This window comes from Malus domestica, chromosome 13 (assembly GCF_042453785.1).
Source record: "Malus domestica chromosome 13, GDT2T_hap1".
Taxonomy (NCBI): domain Eukaryota; kingdom Viridiplantae; phylum Streptophyta; class Magnoliopsida; order Rosales; family Rosaceae; genus Malus; species Malus domestica.
The window spans coordinates 16,044,465-16,069,461 of record NC_091673.1 but is presented as its reverse complement, the minus strand read 5'-3'; the positions used below and the strand labels follow the sequence as shown (position 1 = coordinate 16,069,461).

At 37.2% G+C, this 24,997-nt stretch overlaps 2 protein-coding genes across 2 annotated transcripts; one reads left to right on the top strand and one right to left on the bottom strand.

The window, feature by feature from the left end:
- Window positions 1–3,655: 3,655 nt before the first annotated feature.
- Window positions 3,656–7,777, top strand: LOC114820587 (phosphatidylinositol/phosphatidylcholine transfer protein SFH4-like). The gene is made up of 7 exons (XM_029091566.2): window positions 3,656–4,058; window positions 4,228–4,345; window positions 4,634–4,722; window positions 4,819–4,865; window positions 4,988–5,076; window positions 5,516–5,649; window positions 6,426–7,777. Exons 1-7 carry the CDS (start codon window positions 3,951–3,953, stop codon window positions 7,134–7,136), a joined length of 1,296 nt encoding a protein of 431 aa, XP_028947399.1. The 5' UTR covers window positions 3,656–3,950; the 3' UTR covers window positions 7,137–7,777.
- A 13,868-nt stretch (window positions 7,778–21,645) lies between these two features.
- On the bottom strand, window positions 21,646–24,697 carry LOC103428548 (heat shock 70 kDa protein 8-like). Its single transcript, XM_008366665.4, has 2 exons — window positions 24,405–24,697; window positions 21,646–23,505 (listed from the first exon to the last, which is right to left on the bottom strand). Exon 2 carries the CDS (start codon window positions 23,501–23,503, stop codon window positions 21,797–21,799), a length of 1,707 nt encoding a protein of 568 aa, XP_008364887.3. The 5' UTR covers window positions 23,504–23,505; window positions 24,405–24,697; the 3' UTR covers window positions 21,646–21,796.
- Between the last annotated feature and the right edge of the window lie 300 nt (window positions 24,698–24,997).

Genomic DNA, 24,997 nt, shown 5'->3' with positions numbered 1-24,997 from the left:
GTGGAATAAGGAGGCACATAGCATCAATTTTTAAGCTCCTTTTGACTTCTTTCATTCGAAACTGGGCAAGCGTCTAACTTAGTAATCACCACTACTTCTAGAGGAGATCGAAGCTTGCTATTTGCATAAAGAAACAAAGTACAACACAATTTAAAATTAAGGGAGGACAAATGAATAATTAATTATTGAAAAGCGATTAAGGGGTTTGATTAAGGACTTGGACACGTGAAGAATGTCGGCGACAATGTGGGTATCTAAATGCAATTACCAAGTGTGAAGAAAAAAATTCTCCGCCGTAACAACAACGGACTTGGATATTGTATGATATTTATGGACGCCAAGTATCAAGGTTTTGACTTCATGGGACTAAGTGTTTTGTGTAAATATGTGCATATTTATGTTCTTTATTTGCTCACAACATTGTTCTGGAAGTTGTGGTGTAAATCAGCATATGTAGTATCTTTGTTTGCTTACATTTCTCATAGTGATTAATTAACCAAAACAAATATATATTCTTGTTAGACAATATGACATGTTCTGTTGTCTGGTTATATGATTGTTTGATTTTGAGTTATAGTCTCTCTTCTTTTATGTATGGCAAAAACAACTACTAATCAACCTGTAAGTCGTAATCAGTTTTATTGATTTAGGCCAAATCCGATCGATATTGTCTGCCACCTTCGATCTATCACCCAGATGCTAGAACTCTTCAAAAGCTTCTTCTCTGCTTCTGTCTGATCGATCCCCACGTCCAAATTCATATCCAACACTCTAATTTTGACCCATAAATATCACAACACACACACACACACACACACACACACACACATTACTGGTTTTTGGTTGATTATCTCTAATTCTTAGCATGGTACGAAAGCAAGCTATCAACGTGGTTACTCTAATTCTTACCATGCACTTTTACTTTACTCGATATCAATTATCCATGTGTAAATGCAGTTGAAAAGTACGTATCCCACCCAACAGGATCCTTTTGTTGAGGATTTTGGAGATCCGTGAATCGTATTTGCTCATCTTACATCGTGCGATCAGTTTTTGTCAAAGTACTGTTTGTATTTAATTTTAAATAATTTCTGATCGTATAATGTACGATGAACAGATAAAATTGATGGATCCTCAAGATCCTCACAAAGAAGATTCGGGTTCGTATCCCACGTAAGAAATGTAAACCCTCCATCCATTGTCGTGTTGATGTTGGAGTCACGTCCTTAGGTAGGATCTGGTATTGCTTTTTACCCACTTACAGTAAATCAGCAACAAACATACTACGATCGATTTTGGTTAAGAAAAGGGAGAGCAACTCAATGTTTCATCAATATGTAAAACTGTGTGTAAGTAACATACAGGCATAGGACTCGCATATACCCTCTGATCTAAATTGTTGTGTTCATGTACATATCCCGCAGTATCCGATCACGAGTTGAAATTTTTCTTCTGTCATCAAACCCTATACCACAAGAGATTTTTCAATGTGATCGGAACACAGGATGATACACTACGTGTTATTATACAAATGATGAGATATATGTGTTAAAAAGTTAATAACTTAAAAAAAAAAAAACTTCCCAGCACTTATATATAAGCATGTGGTGTACCACCCATATTTCAATCATAATAAAAAATTTCTCCTAAACCACCCCATCCCACGTTGCTCTAAAAAAGGGAAAGGAATCCTCTCCGGATCCTTTCAACCAAATCCACCAAATCAGGGAATCCAGACTATTAAAATTTGATCCAACGGCTAAAGTTATTATACTTTTAAAGGAGGTCTCTGTTTGTAGCCATTAGATCAAATTTCAAAGTTCGGATCATTTGATTTGGTAGATTTGTTAGAAGAGATCTAGAGAGATTCCCTTTCTCTAAAAAAGTATCATCATTACAAACCCTCGATTATTAATTTACCAGAACAAAAGTTTCTTCGTGCAATAATTACATCCAGTACCACTGCGTGCAACCTTTTTACTCCATACAAAGTCACTGTGCCAATCATCACTTTCAGTGTTAGTGCATATGAATCATGCATGCATATATGGTCCTAATTCTCTACCATAAGAATAAGTGCTATGACACAAGGGATGACGTCTTCTGTGTAGAATTATCAGAGAGATGGGTCATACAGCTCACTTCTAACAATATCGATATTATCCTCAACTTGATAATTATCATCTGCACAATCCGTCAGGTGTGTGATTTTATCACAAAAAGTCTCGGTGTTAGTTAGATCGGGGCTAGAATATTTAAACTATTACTTATCTTTTACTACGACTGATGTAGGATTCAACATTTTGATCCTCCATATTATTTGTTGCATCAAATTATCTACCTGTTTTTTTTCCATTATGTGACGAAGCTAACGTATAACAAGAAAAACTAGACATAATTATATACAATCAGTAATATAACATAAAATATTTGTACAAAGATGTTCATGTGCATTTAAGAAAAGATGAGGATTCTCTTCCCTCATAATCTATCTCCTCTTCCATCATCTTCTGCTTGAACGGTTACGGTTAAGTCACGTCAACATCTTATATTGATTTTTTTAAAGACAATAAGAAAAAAAAAAGAAAGTGGAGAGGGAAGGGAAGGGAAGGGGGATAGGAGGGGAAATAATCATACTCCTTTATGAAAACCAATTTCACTTTGTTTATTCGGCTCTCAGTTTAAATCCTCCCTCTTTCCAAGAATGAATCTTATTAGTTGGTCGTTACTTTGCATACTAAGACACATGATGTGAGTGATATTTTTTTAAAAGGAAATAAAATATAAAAAATAGGAACAAAGGAACAAAATTTTTGAATTATATAACGGAAGGGTAAAATGCTAAAATGCTAACATTTGTCTCTCATGCACACTACGTACGCAAAAAGTTGTGAGTCATTGTTACTGTTGAACTGTTAAAATCACCCCATTTCCATTAACGAATCTTACCGGTTGATTGATATTGTACATACTAGAAAACGTGAGGTGAGTGAATTTTTCGTTTAAATAGGAAATAAAACAGTTAAATTAGAAATTAAAAAAAAAACAACAACAATTTTGAATTCAACGTAAATAGAAGGGTAAAGTACTAATCTTTGTCCTCTCACGCATGCCAATTACACAAAAGTGAAAGTCAACCATTGTTACCGTTGGTTGTTTACACTAAACATGTTATTATTACTGTTGGTTCAGCTGTGGATTCCGTATATATAACTATATAACTGATGGAAGCAAAACTCTTAATCTTAACATTAAAATTTATAATGACATATACTTACTACATTGTCTAACATAAATGAGCGACCATCAAGCAACATGTCAGTGTCCAAATCACACAATAATGAGAGAGATATCATCCTGAAATATATGGGGGAGTGCCATTAAAACTGCGTCGTAAACAGTCAACTCTTTGAGCCTTAGCCAACAAGTAGGCAGCCATACTTTTCTGATAAAGAGACACAGGGACAAACAGAGAAAGGTCGAGATCAGGGTAAAATTGGAAAAGTAATAAAAGCAATTAAAAGGTAATTGGTGGGCGATGGGCTTGGGCCTGGACCAGCCGACGTTTTCCGTTACGAATCACTTTCGGACCCATCATTGCAAAAACTCAAATAAATATTTACAATAGCATTGACCAAAAGCCAAGCAGTTGACGCAGATGGAACTTTGCTTTAATTCAAAGAAGCCCCCCATTTAGTAACGGCGTTATGAGCTGTCGTTTTGCTATATAACGTCCTCTCTGCCTCCCTTCCCTTTATTCAACGTTATAACCCTCTCAGTTTTCAAGTTTCAACATCTTTTCCCTCTCATTATCTCATATTTCTCTCTCTCTCTCCCTCCTGAGTGAACATTTTAATGGTTGCGTACATTTGAAGACTGGTATAAACGTCTGAGTATTTTGGTGGAATTTAGTTGGTTTTTTTATTTCATCACTGGTCCGAAATCTCGAAATGGGGAAGAAAGATCACCACCCGAGAGATGAACAGAGCAAGGGAAATGCGAGAGTGGAAGCAGTTCTTCAGCTTCTGAGAAAACAAGCCCCACTCACAGTTAAACAGGTTTGGATTCTCACGTCAACTTTCAGATCTCCATTTTTAACTTCATGGGTTTTCTTAAAATTTCAATCTTAATTGGTTTTCTTATTTTTCACACTTTAATTTAAATGTGTTTTGTCTGTTTTAATAATTTTTTATGGAATATAGGTCTCATTTTTTTTTGTTTTCGCAGGAGAAGTTTTGCAACACTGCTTGTGTGGAGAGGTTTTTGAAAGCAAAAGGAGATAGTGTTAAGAAGGCAGCCAAGCAACTTAGGGCTTGCCTTTCATGGAGACAGAATATTGGCACTGGTATGTAAAAACCCGGGTTTTCAATTTTCTTCTCTCTCTCTAGTTCTCTCTTTTTTCAAGTGCATATTGGTTTGTCTTTTTGTTTTGTGGTTAGCCAAAGAATCTTGCTTTTTCCACAACTTTGAATTAAACGTTAAAGTGTAAGCCCAACTCCCGCTAATGATTAATCTCACTTCTTTCCCTAATTTTTTTTAATTTATTTTTTCGAACCATAAAAAAGGAGAAAAAAAAAAGTTGAAATCTGTTTTGATTAATTTATTTTAATTTTTCATGTTTTTGAACACACAGAGAACTTGATAGCAGATGAGTTCTCAGCTGAGCTCGCTGAAGGTGTTGCCTACGTGTCTGGCCATGATGAAGAATCCAGGCCTGTTGTGGTAAATTACCATTTCACTCCTTTTTTTCTTTTCCGTTTTAATCTTTTGTTTTTGGTATTTTTAACCTCACCTTTTTGTTCTTATTTTTTCCCACAGATTTTCCGGATTAAACAAGATTACCAGAAGTTCCATTCGCAAAAACTGTGAGTAAACAAACTCCAGAAAGCCTTTTTAATTAATATTTCCTTATTTTTTTGAAATTATTTATTCTTCATGCAACCTTTTTTTATTTCTGAAATTAATTTTCCATTTTTGTAAATTTAAGGTTCACTCGCTTGTTGGCATTCACGCTGGAGGTGGCGATTCAGTCCATGCCCAAAAACGTAGAGCAGTTCGTCCTCCTTTTCGACGCAAGTAAGCCCCCCCTACGCCCAATTCCCAAACTTACCCTTCATAAATCCAACGAACATACCCTAATCCCGAAGGTCAATTTAGTCATTCTACATAGAAACTGCACGATACGGTTGGAGCAGCGTAGTTAATGAGAGCTATGTCGGAGAAGCTGAGATATTATCAGAAATTGTCCGGAGTGCCCCTCAGGTGTGACGGTCTAACCCTCTTTAGCGGTCCAGGAATGTAGGGGCATTGTAGGGAATTGGAGTCCTTCCGAGAATTCGTCAATTCCAATACAGCTCGCTTTTGAATATTTTTGATCCCGTGGCAGAAGTTCCCAGGATTCTACTTTTACGCCACCAGACACTAATCACTTTTTATTCTTTTAATCCCTAATTAAAATACATGATTTTGAATTCAATTGTTGATTAAATTAAAACTGAATGGGATAAATTTGCAGGTTTTTTCAGGTCGGCTTCTGCTTTTATGAACTTGCTGGTGGCCGGACTGAAAATTGTGGCGGAGTACTATCCAAGACGGCTCTCCAAAGCATTCGTAATTGACCCTCCTACAATGTTCTCATATCTTTGGAAGGTAAAAACATTAATTAAATTTTCAAAAATTAAATTGACCTAACCTATCTAAATTAAATTATGTAGCTCATTGGGTTGGTGGTAAAAAAGTCCAATGTTACTGTATTTGTTTTGACCACTTGTGCATTCTGTGTCGTGCTTTTGGGTACAAAACCAAAACCTACCTATAATTCTTATCCATTTCAAGTTCAGGTCACATCCTTGTGCTGGGTTTCCCAGAATTCAAAAAAAAACAGGTCAATAAAGCTATCATGAGCGCCTGATTGCTTGCTTGGGTTCAAATTATGCCACAATTATTGCTTGTTTGCTTTCACAGAATATAATATAGCCATCCACAGTTTAATACAGTCATCTTATTTTAATACATACGTACGTTAAGTGTCAATACATATTTAACTGTTAAATTTGATTTAACAGCTTAAATTGAGTTAATGATTATATATATGTCGACAATATGTAGTTCAAAAAATTATTTTAACATTGCTATCAGATCAAACTTTAGGTAAAGCAATATCACCATAACATTTATGTACTTTAACGGGTAGCTTAAAGAACGGGATCTTCGACAGTCGTGTGGTTAGCTGTTATGTTGCATTTGGCTTCTAAATCATTTCTATGCCTTACCATTAATGTGTGTCATTGTTCAATTTTTGGAGTGACCAAGTTTGTATTTAAATTTTTACTAGTTAATTTATATGACAACAAGGTAAAAGTTAAAAAAAAAGGTGAATGTCTTGAGTGTGACCCTTCTTGTTTAATTGGATTGTACTTTTGTAGGGTGTTCGACCGTTCGTTGAGCTATCAACGGCTACGATGATGGTATCATCTCTTGACTTTGAGGAGTCGTTGGATTTCAGTGACTTCTCAAATTATCCGCGAGCCTCGTCCCTCCGATTCGACCCCTCCTCAATCAAATCAACGGCCAAGGTCGGCTCTTGCTCATCCTCTCGTTTCTCCTTCACTGTCGCTCAGCATCAGTTCGACTCTCTCAAGCCTTGGTACCTCAGCCTCACGGACACGTCAGCATCCAAAGTAGGCCCCACCACACCCTCCCCGCTGGGACCCGCTTTCATCTCACCGCTAAACGCCCGGTCCTTCTCCTTCGCATCCCCCGCCGCCAGAACACCACGTGGAACAATCCACGGCTACGGCAACTCCGCTGCCATGAGAAAAAGCCTGTTCCCGTCGACCCCACTCCCCCAACGGTGCTCCGGCAGCGAGGCCAGCAGAACCCCTCACCACAACCAGCCGCCGCGGACCCCACGCCCCTCGTTCCTCCAATCGCCGGCCACGTTCTTCCGCAGGGAGAGCCACGCCAGCAGGACGGAGAAGTCCCGGGAGTCCTTCGCGCCGTTCTTGAAGTTCTACAGAAGGCCGTACGACGAGATGATCTACAGGTCAAAGATGCGGCCCCCACTGGGCGGACTCATCTCCATCGTCTCTCCCCACATCAGACGCCGCCACGTGTCCGTATCACAACGGTTCTGAACCCAGAGAAAGGGAAGAGAAGTACATAGATTTTGTTAAATTAACAAGGAGTCTCCCTTGACGCGAGCAGTAATAATTGATTAATTATTTCGCAAAGGAAAGGAAATTTTTTCGAATCTCTTTCACGAAATTTATCTATCACTTAATCCGGATATTTGAAATTTGATCCAACAGCTAAAGTTATTATAACTTTTGAAGTGGTCTATTGTTTGTAGTTGTAGATCGAATTTCAAAAATCCGGATTGATTGATTGGGTAAATTTAGTGAAAGGGATCCGACGATGATCATTTTCTTTCACAAAGTCCAACTCTCCTCGTGCATTAAAGTACTGAGACGACGACGTACTACGCAAGGTGTGAGAGATTGTGCACCACTGTCTAATTTTGAAATGTGTAGGGGTTCTAATTTTAATTTTCCACGAAGTCTAAGTTTTTAGGGTTTCGAAGGGCAACAAAGCTTTGGGAACAAGATAGCGTGGTCGACACGGTGAAAACTGCATTGGAACCCATATGCTGTAAAACAAGGAAGAAAAAAAAGAAGTCATCAAGTGATTAGGAACAAAAAAAAACCTTTGTTTATTTCAATTCAAACTTTGATATATATAAATGTATTTATATATTTTATCTTTTGGTGTTGTGGAATCTTTTGGGTGTTGAATTTTGTTGTATTAATTTTGGAGTCTTGTTCTTGTATGATTTGGTACTTAATATTTATATGTTTTTTGTTTTTGTTTTTGGGGTCTCAAACTCTTTGTATTATATTTAACGTGAGCAGAAATGGTAGGAATATGTGTCGGGTTTTGTTGTTTAAGAAGTCAAAGTGTGGTGGCTACATGCCTACATTTGTTTTTATTTTCATTTCAAGCAAAGTCGTATACTTTTTGATAATATCTGTATGCAAGTGGTGATGTGAGTGTGGAGGGAGTGAGTGGAGTTTTGGGAATGTAAATAGATTTTGCAAACAGGGTGATTAAGGAGCACCTTTTTAAACAGGGATTGCATTTTACAGTAGCAAAAACGGAGTAGACATAGGACAATCGTAGTGACCATGTATTCATTACATCGTGAATCTCTTATACATTTCACTATTGTCCTTTTTTTTTTCTCTAGAATACGAGGGCCTTAAACGGTAAGTAAATAGCTCTTGCTTCTTACGAGGGTGCTATCGTCTTACTTTTGTTACAATAAAACAAGATACCTGCTAAAAGATGCTCGTTCAGTTTTTCAACAAAGATGTGAATCATGTAAAGATTTGTAACTTTAGAATCGTACGGCGGTAATTTATAAAATGTAGGGGCTAAGTATTTACCGTCTCCAAACTAGAGAGGTGCAAATTCTTATTAGTGTATTTTTCTAATTTTCTTGTGGTTTTGATTTATTGCATGTACATGCATATTTGGGTTGGGGGTGCGGTTTTGTCGAGTACCAATTGTCCTCAGGAGGTAACGCCGTTCGATTCCACAGGAGATGACGTTAGAGTGTGGTGTGGGAGTCCATATGTTTGGAACTTATATGGCTTTACTGCGACAGAATATAAACTATAGGAGCTAGTTTTGGTGAATTGTTTTCTGAAATTTTTTAGTAGCTGACATCTGGCAATCATCGTTTACGTGTTTGAACTTATTATATGAAGACAAATTGGTACTGCTACTGTTGAAGGTTTGGAGTTTAATCTATGCAGTTTTTTGGAGTTTGATTGTGTCCCTTTCATTTACCTTTGTGAGTATTTTGGATGAACATGGACAGACTTGTCATATGCAGTACGTAACACTGACTTTCTTTAGGGCAATTTGAGTTTAAATATTAAGGGCTGCAGTTTTTCTTATTCAAACACCAAAACCTAATAGCGTAAACATTAATACTAATTTAAAATCATCATGTTAGGGATCTTTTTGATCAAGCAGAACTTGAACTTTGACAAGCTTAACTCCCTTGGTTTGTTTCCGACTCTAGGCTCTGAAATACCTAAAAAAAAAAGTGTGGCATAAGAGATATCACTAGTAGAAAAACATGTTTGCGCGACGGAGCAAATTTCGTAGCTCAAAGTATGTTTGCGCGACCCAAAACACAAAACGTCACGCAAAGGCCGTTTGCGCTACGTGTTGTGCATCACGCAAGATCTTGCCGCCAAACAAAGATTACTTTACCGCTTTTTTGCCAACTTTGCACGACGTAGTTGTACCTACGTCGCGCAAAGTCCCTCTTTTTTTTTGCCCATTTGCTTATGGGTACAAAATAAATTAAAATCTACTTAGTAAATACATATACCATTGCATTTGATGGGAAACGCATTGTACGAAATTAGTTTCAACGATCCAACCATCAAAAATCGCAAAGTCCTTTTTTTTTTCCTTTTGCTTTTCTTTTGGGGTTCTTGCATTGCCTTTTTCTTTTATGGTATCCACTTGTGTAAATGTTTTAAATTGACGATCGAATTATTTTATTGTATTCATATAAGGTTAAAGAGTGTGGCGGTAAAAAATCATCAAAATCGGAGTTAAAATAACCGTTAAATCATGATTTTTCGTTTATAGCCGTAAAAAAGATTTGTCTCGTTACTTGATCTCTGCATGTTTGTTTTTTGCGATTTTTGGCGTATATAATCTCGAAGCATATACAAACAAGTTTGACGGTGGATCTTTGAAATTAGTTTCGTACAATGCGTATCCCATCAAAACGTTAGATTCACTAACACTTGGAGTTTATTTATACTTTCATTAAGTATAACATAAGATTTTATGGTATCCACTTGTGTAAATATTTTAAATTGACGATCGAATGAGTTTATTGTATTTATATAGGATCAAAGAGTGTAGCTGTAAAAAATCATCAAAATCAGAGTTAAAATAACCGTTAAATCGTGTTTTTTTGTTTTATAACCGTTGAAACGTTTTATCCTGTTACTTGATCTCTGCATGTTTTTTTTTAAATATTTTTGGTGTATGTGATCTCGAAGCATATACAAACAAGTTTGACGGTTAGATCGTTGAAACTAGTTTCATACAATGCGTATCTTATCAAAATATTAGATTCACTAACATTTGGAATTTTTTTATACTTTCATTAAGTATAACATAAGATTTTGTGGTATCCACTTGTGTAAATATTTTAAATTGACAATCAAATCAGTTCGTTGTATTCATATAGGGTGAAGAAGTGTAGCTGTAAAACATTATCAAAATCGGAGTTAATATAAATTGTGATTTTTCGTTTATAACCGTCGAAAGGTTTTGTCCCGTTACTTGATCTCTGAATGTTTGTTTTTTTGCGATTTTTGGCGTATGCGATCTCGAAGTATATACAAACAAGTTTGACGATTGGATCATTGAAACTAATTTTGTATAATGCGTTTCCCATTAAATTCAATGGTAAATGTATTTACTAAGTAGATTTTAATTTATTTATTTTGTACTCGTAAGCAAAAGGGCAAAAAAAAAAAAAAAAAAAGGACTTTGAGCGACGAAGGTACAACTGTGTTCTTTTGCTTTTCTTTTGGTGTTCTTACATTGCCTTTTTCTTTTGTGGTATCCACTTGTGTAAATGTTTTAAATTGACGATCAAATTAGTTTGTTGTATTCATATAGGGTCAAGGAGGGTAGCTGTAAAAAATCATCAAAATCGGAGTTCAAATAACCGTTAAATTATGATTTTTGGCTTATAACCGTCGAAAAGGTTTGTCCCGTTACTTGATATCTGAATGTTTGTTTTTTGCAATTTTTGGCATATGCAATCTTGAAGTATATACAAACAAGTTTGACGTTCGATCGTTAAAAACTAATTGCGTACAATGCGTTTCCCATCAAATTCAATGGTATATGTATGTACTAAGTAGATTTTAATTTATTTATTTTGTACCCATAAGCAAAAGGGCAAAAAAAATAAAAATAAAAACAAAAAAGGATTTTGCGCGACGTAGGTGCAACTGCGTCGCGCAAAGTGTTTTTTTTTTTCCTTTTGCTTTTCTTTTGGGTTCTTGTATTGCCTTTTTCTTTTGTGGTATCCACTTGTGTAAATGTTTTAAATTGACGATCGAATTAGTTCATTGTATTCATATAGCATTAAAGAGTGCAGTTGTAAAAAATCATCAAAATCAGAGTTAAAACAACAGTTAAATCGTGATTTTTCATTTCTAGCCGTCGAAAAGGTTTGTCCTGTTACTTGATACCTGAATGTTTTTTTTTTTTTGTGATTTTTGACATATGTGATCTCGAAGTATATACAATCAAGTTTGACGGTTTGATTGTTGAAATTAGTTTCGTAGAATGTGTATCCTATCAAAACGATATATTTAAATAGAATCATACATTGTGACAAAGAAAAAAAAGTAATCATACATGATTAAAAACATTTGAAGGGTGGGAGATTAAAATTTGGAGGGCTGCCTAAATTTTGGCATGGCGCCCAAAATCTCCTTCTCTTCATTTCTCTATCGCAGATTCTCTGCCTTTCCTCTTCAGAAATTTCCAAGCGCCTCCACCCCTGTATACCCGAGCCTAATTCCACCATTTTTTTTTGTTTCTACTACTGACCCTAGGTTTTTCTTCACTTCTTCTTCTCTGCCTGTGTTCCTCCCCGCGCCTTCCTCTCCTTCACTCTCAGTCAGTCATCATCATTCACACCACTCTCTCTCGCAGCCTTGCAAACCCTCACAGGTTGCAGCCTTGCATCCTCACAGCCTCGCAACCTCGTCATAGAGCACTTGTCCGCCTCACCGTCTCGACATCCATCTCAGAGGTAAAAATTTGCTGCCATTTCCCCCTAATTTCATAGGTCTCTGTTTTTTTAAAGTTAATTAATTTCTTATCACAGAGCCCACCTTAATTTCTCATATATATTTTTTCAGTTATTTAATTTTAATCTCTAGCTCTTTGCGAATTCTGAGAAAAGATCCGTTTGTTGTGCACTTTAATCAAGCATTTGTACCTTAATATGGGTTATAGAATGCGACAAGAGGTCATAGAATGCTACATGCACATTAGAAGAGATTAAACCAACCTTGTTTGATGAATGACTGTAATAAATTTTTTTTTTATGTTGCTGGGAATAAATTGGGAAGAACCCATATCACATTCACATACACACACCTTTTTTATGTTATACTCAGAAGATAAATTAAATTGAGTACCTTAATTTGGGTTCTGAAATCGACCAATTACAAAAGCATGTTCATTATTCTCCAATTCTCCATGTGTATAATTCATGGCGCCCCCAATCCCTCCTACTCCAATCCTCCATTTGATTCAAAGCTTGTTTTAGTTTCTGTGCTTGTACCTTGGTGTTTGGGGATCTTTATGATGCCATCTTTGTGTAATATTCTCCCTTTTGTCCCAAAAAAGGAAAATAAATTTTGTTTACCTTAATTGGGGGAAGGCGCAGATTGAATCATTGAAGTGGAGCAGCAGTTTGGTGACTGAGTGCAGGGGATGGAGGTTTTATTCCTTTGGTGGGGCATTTAGGATTGATTATACAGTCAATTTCATGTATACCTACTAAAAAAAAATTCTTGATTGGAATTTGAGTTAAGATGTGTTTAAATTTGTATAAGATTGTCTAAATTTAGTTACTTTCGGTGCTGAATTATGTTATAAGTTTCCTACAAGTGGCTGAGTTGAAATTACTTGGTGTCTTTGAATGCTGCAAAGAGGTATATGAACTGTCTCAAAGCTTGTGGGTTGCATTTCTTGTCTACAAGTGATTAAAAGTTGTTTTGTATAGGTTACTCCAGGAGTTTGTTGAAAAGCATGAAAATGGGTTCAAAGTGGTGTATGTTTTGACATTTAATTGTAGACTAGTATGTATGTTTACTTATGCTGATATATTTTCAAGTAAAATCTAAAAGGGGCAGGGATCATCCAATTATAATAAAAAGAACACTATGATTTTAAATCAATGACGATCTTCCTGGTTATATTAGATGCAATAGAACATGTTAAAAGAGTGAGAGAAGTAGTTTGGAGGGTTAGAAACAATTCTAATCTGTTTGTTATATCAACTTCTTGTATGGTTTTTAATGTGCATTCTGTTCTAGTGGGGCTCTTGTTTCTACTTCCCATCTGTTTGTTATATCAGCTTCTTGTACGCAATTTTTCAGGACAATGTTACACTTATTGTTATATTAGAAATGGTGGGAAATGAAGGACCTACAATTTGTGTGGTACTATGTCTATTTCAAATTCTACAGCCTTATATCCTAAATTCTCGAGTGCTTACTGCTGACACAGTTGTCCCTTTCAACCACAATCAAATACCCATTTACATGCAAATGTAAAAAATCCAGACATAAAATTGTTGCAAGTGCTGTGTGTAAAATGCAACTCTTCCTTCTGTTAGTTTTGTGTTTAAGGAGCAGAATTGACTTAATTTACTTCTTTGTTGATACAAGGTTGTAACCCTTATCCATGCACTTGAGAAAATTTCCAAGTTGAAAATTCCCTTGCTGATTTGAACTCTGTGCCTCAGAGGTTAGCCTTATGTTGTTACTGACTGGCTTCTGACTCTATGGTGAAAGAATTGATAGACTCCCTGATTTTCCATTTACGATTTTGTGTACTCCTTTATTGATCCATATTTCTCTTCAACTAATATACCTAACTAGAAATATTAATGTTTATGTATTGATTTTTGGTATTATTCCTAGCAACCAACCCTCCTCTTTCCAATATATTTTTCTTCTTAACTTTGGCAAATATTGATTTCTATTTGGGATGAGAAATGAATGTTAGACTGATATTCGCATCCAACATTGTAGTGATCCTTATACGTTCATAAGCAAGGGCATAGTTGAGATTCTTCCCAGTAAGGAAACTGATAAATCAGGCATATTGCAGACAGTCAAGCTTTCTCATACATTGAATCTGGTAAGGCCAATGTATCCCTACTGATTGATTCTCTGCACCTTTTTTTTTTTTAATTCTTAACTCGTCCTGAACATCTTGCATTGCTACTTAGTTGCTTACTTCTTGCAAGGATTTGAAATCAGGAGAGCTTTTGGTTTTTGTGATCATTTTCAAGTGATGAAATTTTTTTTTTCCTTTGTAGGTAAGTACATATGCAACTGTTTTTTTCAGTTCCATGGGGTCGAGGATCACCAACGTGAGAAGATGAATCCTGAAACCAAGGAGCCTTTGTTCACCAACTTTACACCATTCTTCTTTGGAAACTATTTGTTGTAGTTTTTTCTTTTTTTTTTGTTCAGACATTTTTTATGTACATTTTCATATATTTTATAATTAAATACTTTTTCTTGGTTTATTAATTATTGTTTATAATTTAATTGCAATATTTATAAAAAATTAAATAAAAAATATTTTTGCCAAAAAAAAAACATGGGTTTGTGCGATTCAGGGACATGCGTAGCGCAAAGCCTCTTTGCGCGACACAGCCTACGTCGCGCAAAGTCAGCCTGCATCGTGCAAAGAGGGTTTGCGCGATGCATGTTTCTTCTTCGTCGCGTAAACCCTTCTGTCACTGCCTTGGGGCGACGGTTAGTGTGCGACGAAGGTTTGTTGCGCTAAGTTTTACGCGACATTTTTTGACTTTGCGTGATGAAGGACCTGCGTAGTGCAAAGTTTTTTTTGTACTAGTGTATCCCAGATATATTAACAATTCCTTTTAGTAATGATTGAATAATCATAACAACTAATAAATTGCCTGAGTGATTCGTGGTGTGAGAGCTAAAAGCCCACTAGTTTAGTGTGAGAGAGATATCGTTGATGGTTGCTGGCAAGGTCTTCAATATCGATGATATCAGAAATATCGGTATTCCAAAAACACAAAAATTTCGATGGAAATATCGGGATATTATCAATATCAATAAAAATTGAATAAAAATCACGGAAATTGTAAGAAAAACTTAGAAATGTTTATTGAAACTTTGCAGGATGTTTATTTAGTCAATTATCTATTAGTTTATCATAAAAAACTGGAAGGAAATGCATTGCATGATGGATTTAACTGATTTAAGTTGATTATATAGCGAGCTGACAAACATTGTGAGTGTAGAAAATGTGTAGTAATTAATGAAAGAAGTTTAAACACACCATAATCATTTATATATAATGAATTTTTACAATATTTTACACTTTATACATTGCATGGTAAGATACATAAGTGACTTAGTACCACATAGAGTTCTTATGAGGTTCAAAATTTTCACTATCTTCATCATCTCTATGTGTAGAGTAAGTGTAAAATGGGAGAGGTTCGAATCCCCTTGGTGTAGAGTAAGTGTAAAATGTTAGGTTGAAATACGAAAATACCCCTAACCTAAACATATGAGGATACTTTTACCCTGCATCTCTCTCGATTCCCAATCAGTTCCTGCGTTTTCACTTGGGTGTCGGTAGCAGCTCCTCAAAGAAACCCTAACCCTAACCCCCAAATCTCTCTATCCACGACGCCTGCACCCCTCCTCTAATGGCAAAAAAAATGAAAGCTTAGCTCTTCCGAGCCCTCTGAACCCACCAAAAAGCAACAAAAGGTCGTAGTTGAGGAACCCAAACCCCAAAACGAACCAGCAGAGGAAGTAGTTGAAGAGGAAGAAGAAGAAGTCGAAGAAAAGGAGGAGAAGGAAGATGAAGAAGTCGACAAAGAGGAAGAGGAAGAGGAGGAGGACGAAGAGGGGCCGAGTGGTGAGTATAAGGAAACCGGTAACATAACCACGACATCAGCCTCAACCACTTTGGATCAGACTGGTGCAGGTGATGACGAGGACAAGTCAATCCAGAATCTTCTAGAACCATTCATGTGAAATCTCATCCCCGAAATTTCACTATTCATTATGTATCTCGTAATTTAAGTTCGTATTTCACGTTTACGTCCTTTTTATTACTTAATTTTAATTCCGTAAATTTTGGGAATTAAATCGAATAGTTATCGGGTTTGAATTTTCGTAATCAATCTTTATCTTTCGTTGACTTTTCGAAGTTTTAACTAGTGTTTTTAAAGAGATTTCGAACCCACGAACGCATAGGCGAAAGCGGTTTGCGAGTCCAAGTTACAACGGTATAGTTACGGACGTTTGAAGTTGTGAACTATAGATTGTGGGAATTATTTAATTCCCACATATGGGTTAAAGGTTAAGTTAGTTTAAAAAGGGGAAGGTTTCTAAAAAAAAAAAAAGAAAAGAAGAAGGAGAGGACTGATTTTGACCCCTTTTTGGGGTGATTTCAACCCTTTAACCCGCCAACTTGACCCGCTCATATCTCCTTCATCAGAGATCCGTTTTGGGTGATCTTGCTGTCTATGGAAAGCTATTGACGAGCCCTAAGTCTCTGTAGTGTTATATTTTCCAGTTTCTTATCCGTTTTTCCAGTTCGAGGCAGCAAAGTTCCGTGGGTTTCCGGCGATTTTGTCATTTTCCGGTGATTCCGGCAACCATTTCCTTCGAGTGAGGTATGAAACTTCATCTACTCTTCATAATATTTAAGTTGGTATGCTTGGTTTGTGCTTTCGTATTCATTTTAGAGTTGGGTGTGTAGAACCCTAGAAACCTGATTTTCCCCAATGAAATTGGATGGTTTCCGATTAGAATTTGTCGTTGACCTAGTTGTGAATAATGTTTCCCTTGTTGAGCTCTAGTTACCACGTAAATTTGAGCCTTTGTGATTAAGGTTGAAAATTTGGGTTTTCAAACCCTTCACCATGGCTACCATCGCGTGTGGCAGTGCGTGGGACCGTCCACGAGTGTTGTCTAAGTAACAAATACCTTCTAGTGACCCTATGAACCTATGTCTAGCTTGGTTTCCCAAAATTCAATTGTTTGGTGTGGTGATCAAATTAGACCACCACTTGTTTGTGTGATTGATGACAATCCGATCGTTGGATCGTTGTACAATTTTGTGAGCACCATAGTTATCAGTTGTTGGACCTTAGGAACTTACTAGTGAAAGTCTAGTGGTTGGATCTTACGGAGCAAGTGATGTAAGATCATGTACCATACCTTTGATTGACGGTTTGATTCTCATTAAATGTTGTTGTGGGAGATTTATGAGAGTTTTGGGCATGTGAATTTATCGAGAGAAATCTAAATGTGGACTTGTGCTTTGTTTTTACGGTGATAGAGCTTGATGCCTTGAATTCCATGCTAGAATGCGTTAGTGTGGACCTCAGGTGAGTGACTTTAATATATGTGATATTGGTGATTACCCTATTTTCATAATTGTTATCCTATGTGGATATGACTTGGTTTTATAAATATGTTTTCTATTGAATTGTTATTTTTTAATGCTTAGCCATTGATTTAAGTTTATGAAATGAGATTTGACATGTATATATTGAAATATGGTTTGATTGGCATGTTGTGATGAAATGTGAGGACTAGTGGTAAACCGTTAACCCGTGGTGATGGAGATTTGTTGCTTCAATATGGTTTCATCTTTCGCTTCATTGATTTGTTCTAAATTTAGTATTTGTACCTTATTTCCCTTGGTTGAGCTTTTGTAAATTAAGTAACTTGTGCTTGTCTCATTTCTTTGAGCCATTGTATATATGGTTGTTGGCCTTCCGCGATTTCATTAAGTGATGGTCCGGAATCGTATCCACTCGGATTTCGTTGAGAGATGGTTCGAAATCCCTCCTACTCCTCGATTCCGTTGGGTGATGGTTTGGAATTGTATCCAACTTAGGTTTCATTTAGTGGTTGTTATGCATTGTACTCCGCGATTTCGTTGAGAGATGGTCCGGAACCCTTCTTACTTCGCGATTCCATTGAGTGATGGTCCAGGATCGTATCCACCTCGGGTTTTATTGAGTTTGGATTAAGATAGCTTCAAAGATGTAGGCTTCGACCGAACTGCATCCCTCTAGCCCTAGTTTTTAATGTACATATGAACGATAGATTTTGAGAATCTTGTGCTTTGAATTAGAAAAGTCGTTGGATGTCTAGGTGACTCCTTCGAAGTTGGCAGTGACTTGATTATGATTTCATAAGGCATGATTCTATACTTGATGTTTAAAGATTGTGATCGATGACACTAATTTTACATGCAAGAAACCGATTGATAATTTTGGTTCCGTTATGTGATCCGGAACCTGATGTGGTTGGATTCCGTTGAGTGGTCAGAAATCGTATCCTGATTTGGAGTCCGTTGAGTGGTCCGGAATCCCTACTCTTGCTCATTTCCATAAGTTAGACTTATACCCTGGATTCGAGTGAATGAGAATTACCCACAATAAATCTTGTGAATATAAATTAGAATTATCAAGTTATTACTTGAAATCCAGGCAGGGAATTATATAAGTCCTTTATTAATTTTGGGCATTGAGATGTGATCTGATTGATTGATTAACATAATTAAATGTTAATACTGTGCCTCTTTGATATCATGGAATGGGTTACTTGAGATGATTGTGGAAGGATGTTGAATATGATTGTTATTAAAATGATTAGATTAGTGATCAATGCGACTAGAAGATACTATTGTGCTTTATTGATTCTTTGATATATTACATGATATGAATAGCGATTTTATGTTGAAACACAATGATGTATATGATGGATGAAATAGAAACCTTGATTGTCATGCAGGTTGTTATGTAGTTTGAATCAAATAATTCATGCTTGTCAAGTCCAAATGTTTGATTGAGGAATGTTATGCATTTTGGCTTGAACAGACTGTGTTATATGTCGAGTTATAGCGAAGTTGAACTACGAATGGCTTGATCCCTATTGAAGGTACATAGACAGTCTAACGAAGAGGTTAGATGCAGCCATAAAGTATACAAATATTTATTACGCAATTGGTTCTCGAGTTGTGTTTCGCATATCCTGGTGGCAGGGTATGTTAGAGATACGGGTAGTTGGTGACGTCATGTGTCGATCCTGGACGTATGTCAGGATCGAGACGTGACAATTCACCAAGGAACATCTTATCTCCCTGCTTCTCGAAGCTGCCGATAACCACGGCAAGATCTTCGTCCATGGTCTTGGATTGGACACCAACGCCGAAACCTTAACCGGTGTGTTTAAGGAATACGGTGAGATTGAGGATTCCAAAGCTGTTTGCGATAAGGTCTCTGGTAAGTCCATTTTTCAAGTATGTTTAGGTTCATCTTGCGATATTATCGATATTGCGATATATTGCCCAAATAATATATTAAAATGCTGAAAATATCATCTTCGATATTATCACGATAATATCGACAAAAATATCGATATATTGACGATAATTAAGTGGATAAGTGTGAAAATATCGTCCTCTAAAAAAATGATATTATCGGCGAAATATCACCGATAATATCGATATTTAAGACCTTGGTTGGTGGTTTTGAAGTGGCTAATTAGGGTTTCTAATGGGGTGGTAATTTTGAAGGTTAAGGGAGGCTTATGACAAAGATAAGAATGAAGGAAAGGCTAAAGCTCATGAATTAGGTTTTTTCAACACTTAGAGATTGCGTGCTGTGCATGGTGCATTCTGCATTCCAAGCGTGCTGATGGCTTGAATTTATAGGTACATGAATCCTCAAAATCCCAGCTGGAGAATCCCTTCTCTCCTCGTCTTGGTTTGTTAAGTCGTTCTTTCTCTTTTCCATTGTTGAACCCACAGCATGCCTCTTTGGGATAGTACTGTAGAGAGTTAGTAGCCTTGTGAAGGCTAAGTTTATCATTTTGCCCAAAATCTCCTTTTGCTTGCACCAAATCCCGCTCCATCTTTGGCTACCTTCTCCATTTTCTTCCTTGATTTCCTGCGTGAGCTTCAAATGGTAAAGTTCTTCCACCACGTTAAAATGAGGCGTGCGGCCCAGGGTCAGACTCCGTCAACCCATAAATCTAGGCAAACTGGTTGTGTTTGAAGCATTTTGGTTGGTTTGTAAGGAAACGGGTTGGGATATCTCTTATAACCTCCCGTGTGAAACTAGAGTTGTGGGCCTTGATTTTGGTTCTCCCAAGCAGCTCAAAATCTCCACAAGCTCGAATCCCATGTAGGCCCAATGGACTTATGTGGCTTGACCCACTTAAGCGTGTTGGGTGAAGAGCAGTTTGATGTGTTTCGAATTAAACTGTTAATGTATTAATATTATAAACTTATTTCAATTTGGCTTGGTATGATCAATACACATGGTTTTGCATGGGCTTAGTGTGAGTTTTCCATTTGACGTGGCATGAATGTGAATTATCATTCGCATACTACTCATGAATTTGAGCTTGGTTTGCTACGAATATATAATGACTAAGCTTCCAAATATAATTGGGCTTTTTAGTGAAATTTTTGGGTTTCCTGCGACATTGCTTTGTTGTTTGCCAAGTCTCAAGTTACTTCATGTTATTACAGATCATGTATTAGGTGATACCTCATTGGAAAAGCTTTTCTGTAACTCCCTTGTTCTTGAAGATTTGGATATACATCCATTTTTCGGAAGAGATGCAATGAATTTCAACATACTTGCTCCTGAATTAAAGACTTTAAGAACAACTGTGAAAGATATAGAGTTGTCAAACAATTTATTTGTCAATGCCTCAAATCTTGAAAAACTGTGTCATGGGGTTTGCATCGTCAAATTACTTTCTGGAGAATCCGAAAGCTTTAGTCAAGACTCAAGATCAAACTTGTTATCGGTGATTAAATAGACAATGCAATTCCTGCCTATGCCGACCGTGTTACTGCATTCTTGGCAAAATTTCCAGTTTAGGCATGTCTTTTTCGGGAGCTAGAACTTGGTCTGGGGTTTGCTCTATGCTTGCTTCCAGAAACATGAAGCGATTGAAGCTAACTTTTTATGAGGTACGTCGGGAAGTCCTAGTTGAGTTTCTTGACAAGTCACCTAATGTCGAACATCTCGTGTTAAAGTAGGAAGACTCGGCGGATAGTTCAAGCCCTTCAATCCACTAGAGTTTTTGCCTGTTTGTTTGTCCTCGCAACTCAAGACCAGCTCCGTGAAGGGATTAAAGGGACTGCAGGGTGCAATGGAAGTGGTAAAGTATTTCTTAAAGTACAGTGAAGTTCTGAAGAAGATGACCATTTCTAATTGTTGGTGCTTCTGCTGTTAGGGTTTATTCTATGCAGTTTTTTTAAGTTTAAATGCGACTTCTTTTGTTTTTGTGAGTGAACTTTTCATGGATGTAGAGAAAATGATCGTTTGGTTAATGCACTTGGTTCACTAACCAAGTTAACTCTATGCAAATGAGAACGTTAAATGTTTTGCTGCATTTCATTGGAAAGACATTCCTACTTACATATCTGTCAAATTAATTTGATACACAAACAAAAATTTATTTATTTATTTTTCGCTTTTGTTGACAAAAATGTTGTTCTTACCGCACTTTTATAGCAAATTGTATCATATTTTTAATAGAGATGAAATCTATATGTGTCGATGAGTCTACCTCTATTAGAAAAATGGTACCAATATGGGCTTTAAGACGTGGTTTTACACTAAGTCTTTTATTAAGCATTTTTGGGTACGTGCCCGTTGGTGATTTGCAGGATAGAGGAACATGTGTTTCGACACCCAGTACTCTGCAACAGGTAAATCATAAGGCAATACTTTTGGTGCCATCTAAATCTGATAACTTATCAAACCATTTGAGCAGAAGCTGCTCAATTTTATTTTATTACACTAAATCCACACACAGTAAAATATGCTTACAAAAATATAGTATCAGCTTTACATTTCACCAGTTGACGCTAAAACATGATTCTCTGCATTCGTGTTAAGTAGTGACTATATCTTCTGCACTGTAACCAAGTCGAGAGTAGAACCATAAGTTCTGTGTAGGGCTTCGGCACACCAGCCATGACCATCATCAACTGTTGGCATCCTCACTCCCATGACTGGATTTACCGGCTGATGAGACCCCGGCATTAAAACCCCCGATAAAACTCTCAGCACGCTCGATGCATCGATGTCCAGAATTATTCTTATTTCCGGAACTCCTTTCGGTGATGGTGGAATTCCAGTGATCTTGAAATACCCCAGCAAATGGTTCTCTTCCACCTTCTTCCCCTCGCCTTCGTAGACGATTATCAGTGCTTCAGTTTGATTATCATGGGCAGTTGTGAAAATCATATCTTTTTGTGCGGGAATTGCTGTGTTTCTAGGTATGATAGGCACAAAGTTGTTTCCATCAGCTTGAATCCCAATGGCGAGAGGGGTGGCTTGAATGGTAAGCAAGTCCAAACTACCAAAGGGATCGCTAAGACCTGATGCCACCGCTCCTTCTAGTGCCGCTCCAGTGACAGCAGCTTCCAACTGGTTCATCCCTTTGTACAGCTCCTCCTTTTTACAAATGCTCATGACAAGACTTCTTATCTTTGGAATATATGAGCATCCACCAACAACTATTACATCGCTCACATCCTCGGTATCAACCTTTGCATCGTGCAAGCACTGGCTTATGAGGCTCGCGCACTTATCAAACACTGCTCGGTTAACTTCCTCAAATTCCTCACGATCCACAACCTTACATATATTTGTTCCATTTCCCAAGTCAGCATCAATCTGAACACTTGTTTGGGAGGAGAGATTGTGGATTGCCTCCTGCGTTGCAACTCGAAGAATGCCCGCTGATTTTATGTCATCAAGTCCGTGGCTAGTTATAAGAGTCTCGGAATCTGGCAACAGATGACGCATCATATTCTGAAGCAAGTCTTCCCCTCCAATGGCAGATCCTGCTAAGGCTTTTATTTGGGAAACTCCTCCAGCTGTAGCAGTAACAGCTACATCGCAGTATCCAGCACCCATGTTGAAGATTAGAGCAATCTTCTCAGATCCGGTGTTTACGTTCTGATTTGAAATCTTTTGTGCATATAACAGTGCGACAGCAGTTGGTTCAGGCATCAGTCTGAGTACATGAAGGCTAGCCATGGCACAAGCTCTTTCAATACGAGTAAGCTGGAATCGGCTGAATGAAGCTGGAATAGTCAGAACAACATTTTTTATGGGTTGCTTTAGCTCGATTTCTGCCATTGCCTTGAGTTCCACCAAGAATATTGCCAGAACTTCTTCAGGAGTTGTGGATCTCCATACATTGTTCACCAAGGCTGCGATCAGTGGGCGCACCCCAATGCCCAATGTTTGTACTAAAAAGGGGAGGCTTTTGCTTGACTGGACAACTGGATCAGTGTCAACCCTGCCAATTAATCGTTTCATGTTGAAAATTGAAGCTCCAGATAACATCTCGTGCTCACTGGAGAGTTGATAGCTTACTCCTCCTGAAGGGTTTTCATTCTTGAATGTGACATACGACCGCATCATTTTCTGGTTTCTACTGTTCCTAAGGAGCTCAACCTGGGAGCCATTCCAGACCGCAGCACTGCAATGTGAAGTGCCAATGTCAATCCCAATAGCGGTTTCAGGAAAAGGAGAAGACGATTTTTCCTCTCCAGTGGTTTCACTATCAGATGCCACTGTGTATGCTGGCTCAGCCATCCCTGCATTCAAAAATCGCAAATGGATGAAGAGCAGGTGATGAAAACTAAGAGATGAGAACAAAAAAAGAGAAAAAAAAAGATTAAAGTCCTTCCTAAATGAGGAAACATTTGTACGTGGTTTGAACCACTTAAAAAATGCAATTCAAGTTCTACTTCCCCCCAGATTGTGCTGCCCAATCGTGCATTTGAACTAGTTTACCCCAAGCAACGCCTACGAATCTTGTGGTTTCATGTACAATCACGATCTCTACTATCTACCTAACTCTATCATCCTATATTAGCATTCTCGATCCTGTTTTCTTATGATTTAACACGGCGAAAAAAAAAAATTGTTTTTCCATTTGAGCATGTGTTGAGTTAATTCCTAGTTGGAACAGGTTCTGAAAGTTACACTCAACAAATCAAAAACTAGAGAAACCAACAAATCTAAGCTGGGAACATCAAATCCTAAAAGACCTGCTGATAACTCTTGGCTTTTGTAGTATACAGACAGAATTGGGAAAATATAGTTCATGCAGGCCTTCTCACAAACACCTCTTAGGCAACTTACCCATCTCACATTTGTTGGTAGAAACATGAAAGTAAAATAAAAAAAAAACCACAACCCCACATATTTTACTTGAAACCCCAACAAAATATGTCAAAAACTTGGCAAGAAAACAAAAATTTAGAACAATAAAGATAGAAACCAGAGAGAAGAGCCTCTTCCAATTTCCAGAAAGCAAAAACAAGTTGTTGGGTGGTAATAAAAGTTGTTTTAAGTCAACGAAAAACAGCAAAAACAAGTGCATGCACTGCTACTTACAGGTACACAGAGAGAGACATAGCTAGCTAGCATGGCTATTAATTAAGGAAAATAAAATGAAGCTAATTTTGTACAGAGGAAGTAAGGGACTTACAGTAGAGTGAGAGATAGAAGAGCACCAACGATCAGTGAGGGATTACAGCAGAAACAAGGACCGCTTCGGCTCACAATTTAGAGAGAGAGAGAGAGAGAGAGCAACTTCTAGAGCTTCCTAGAGTTGAAAGGTGGTCGTTTGAATAGTGTGTTTATTACGAGAAGAGTCCAGAGCTTCTGCCTTCTGCAACGTTACATGGGTTGGGATCGCCGACCAATTCTGGGATCAGCTTTTCAGCCCAAGCCCAACCCTAGAGAAGCAGCTTTAAACAAGAAAAGCAGTAGAACTCCTATACACACACTACCATTCAAGTGCGGGCTTGTTTGAAATTGTTTTTAAAATAATTGAATAAAGAGAATTTTAATGAAAATGATTTAGTAATATTCATTATTAATCAAAATAATATTTTGTGTATGAAAAGTTCATGATGGATCAAATTATTTATTTATTTATTCTTATGTTATTATTTTATTATTATAGCAGGGTCCACAATGATATTGACATTTCTGTTTGAAAATATATATTTTACATGATGCTATTCAGCTTCTGCTAATTTGCTGCCAGATCTTCATGCTTCCATCATGTTGTCGATG

Coding starts and splice junctions, on each gene's coding strand:
- LOC114820587 (XM_029091566.2), top strand. CDS start 3,951: ATGGGGAAGAAAGATCACCACCCGAGAGATGAACAGAGCAAGGGAAAT. Junction 4,866..4,987: donor AAGTTCCATTCGCAAAAACT/GTGAGTAAACAA, acceptor TGTAAATTTAAG/GTTCACTCGCTTGTTGGCAT. Junction 5,077..5,515: donor CGTCCTCCTTTTCGACGCAA/GTAAGCCCCCCC, acceptor ATAAATTTGCAG/GTTTTTTCAGGTCGGCTTCT.
- LOC103428548 (XM_008366665.4), bottom strand. CDS start 23,503: ATGGCTGAGCCAGCATACACAGTGGCATCTGATAGTGAAACCACTGGA.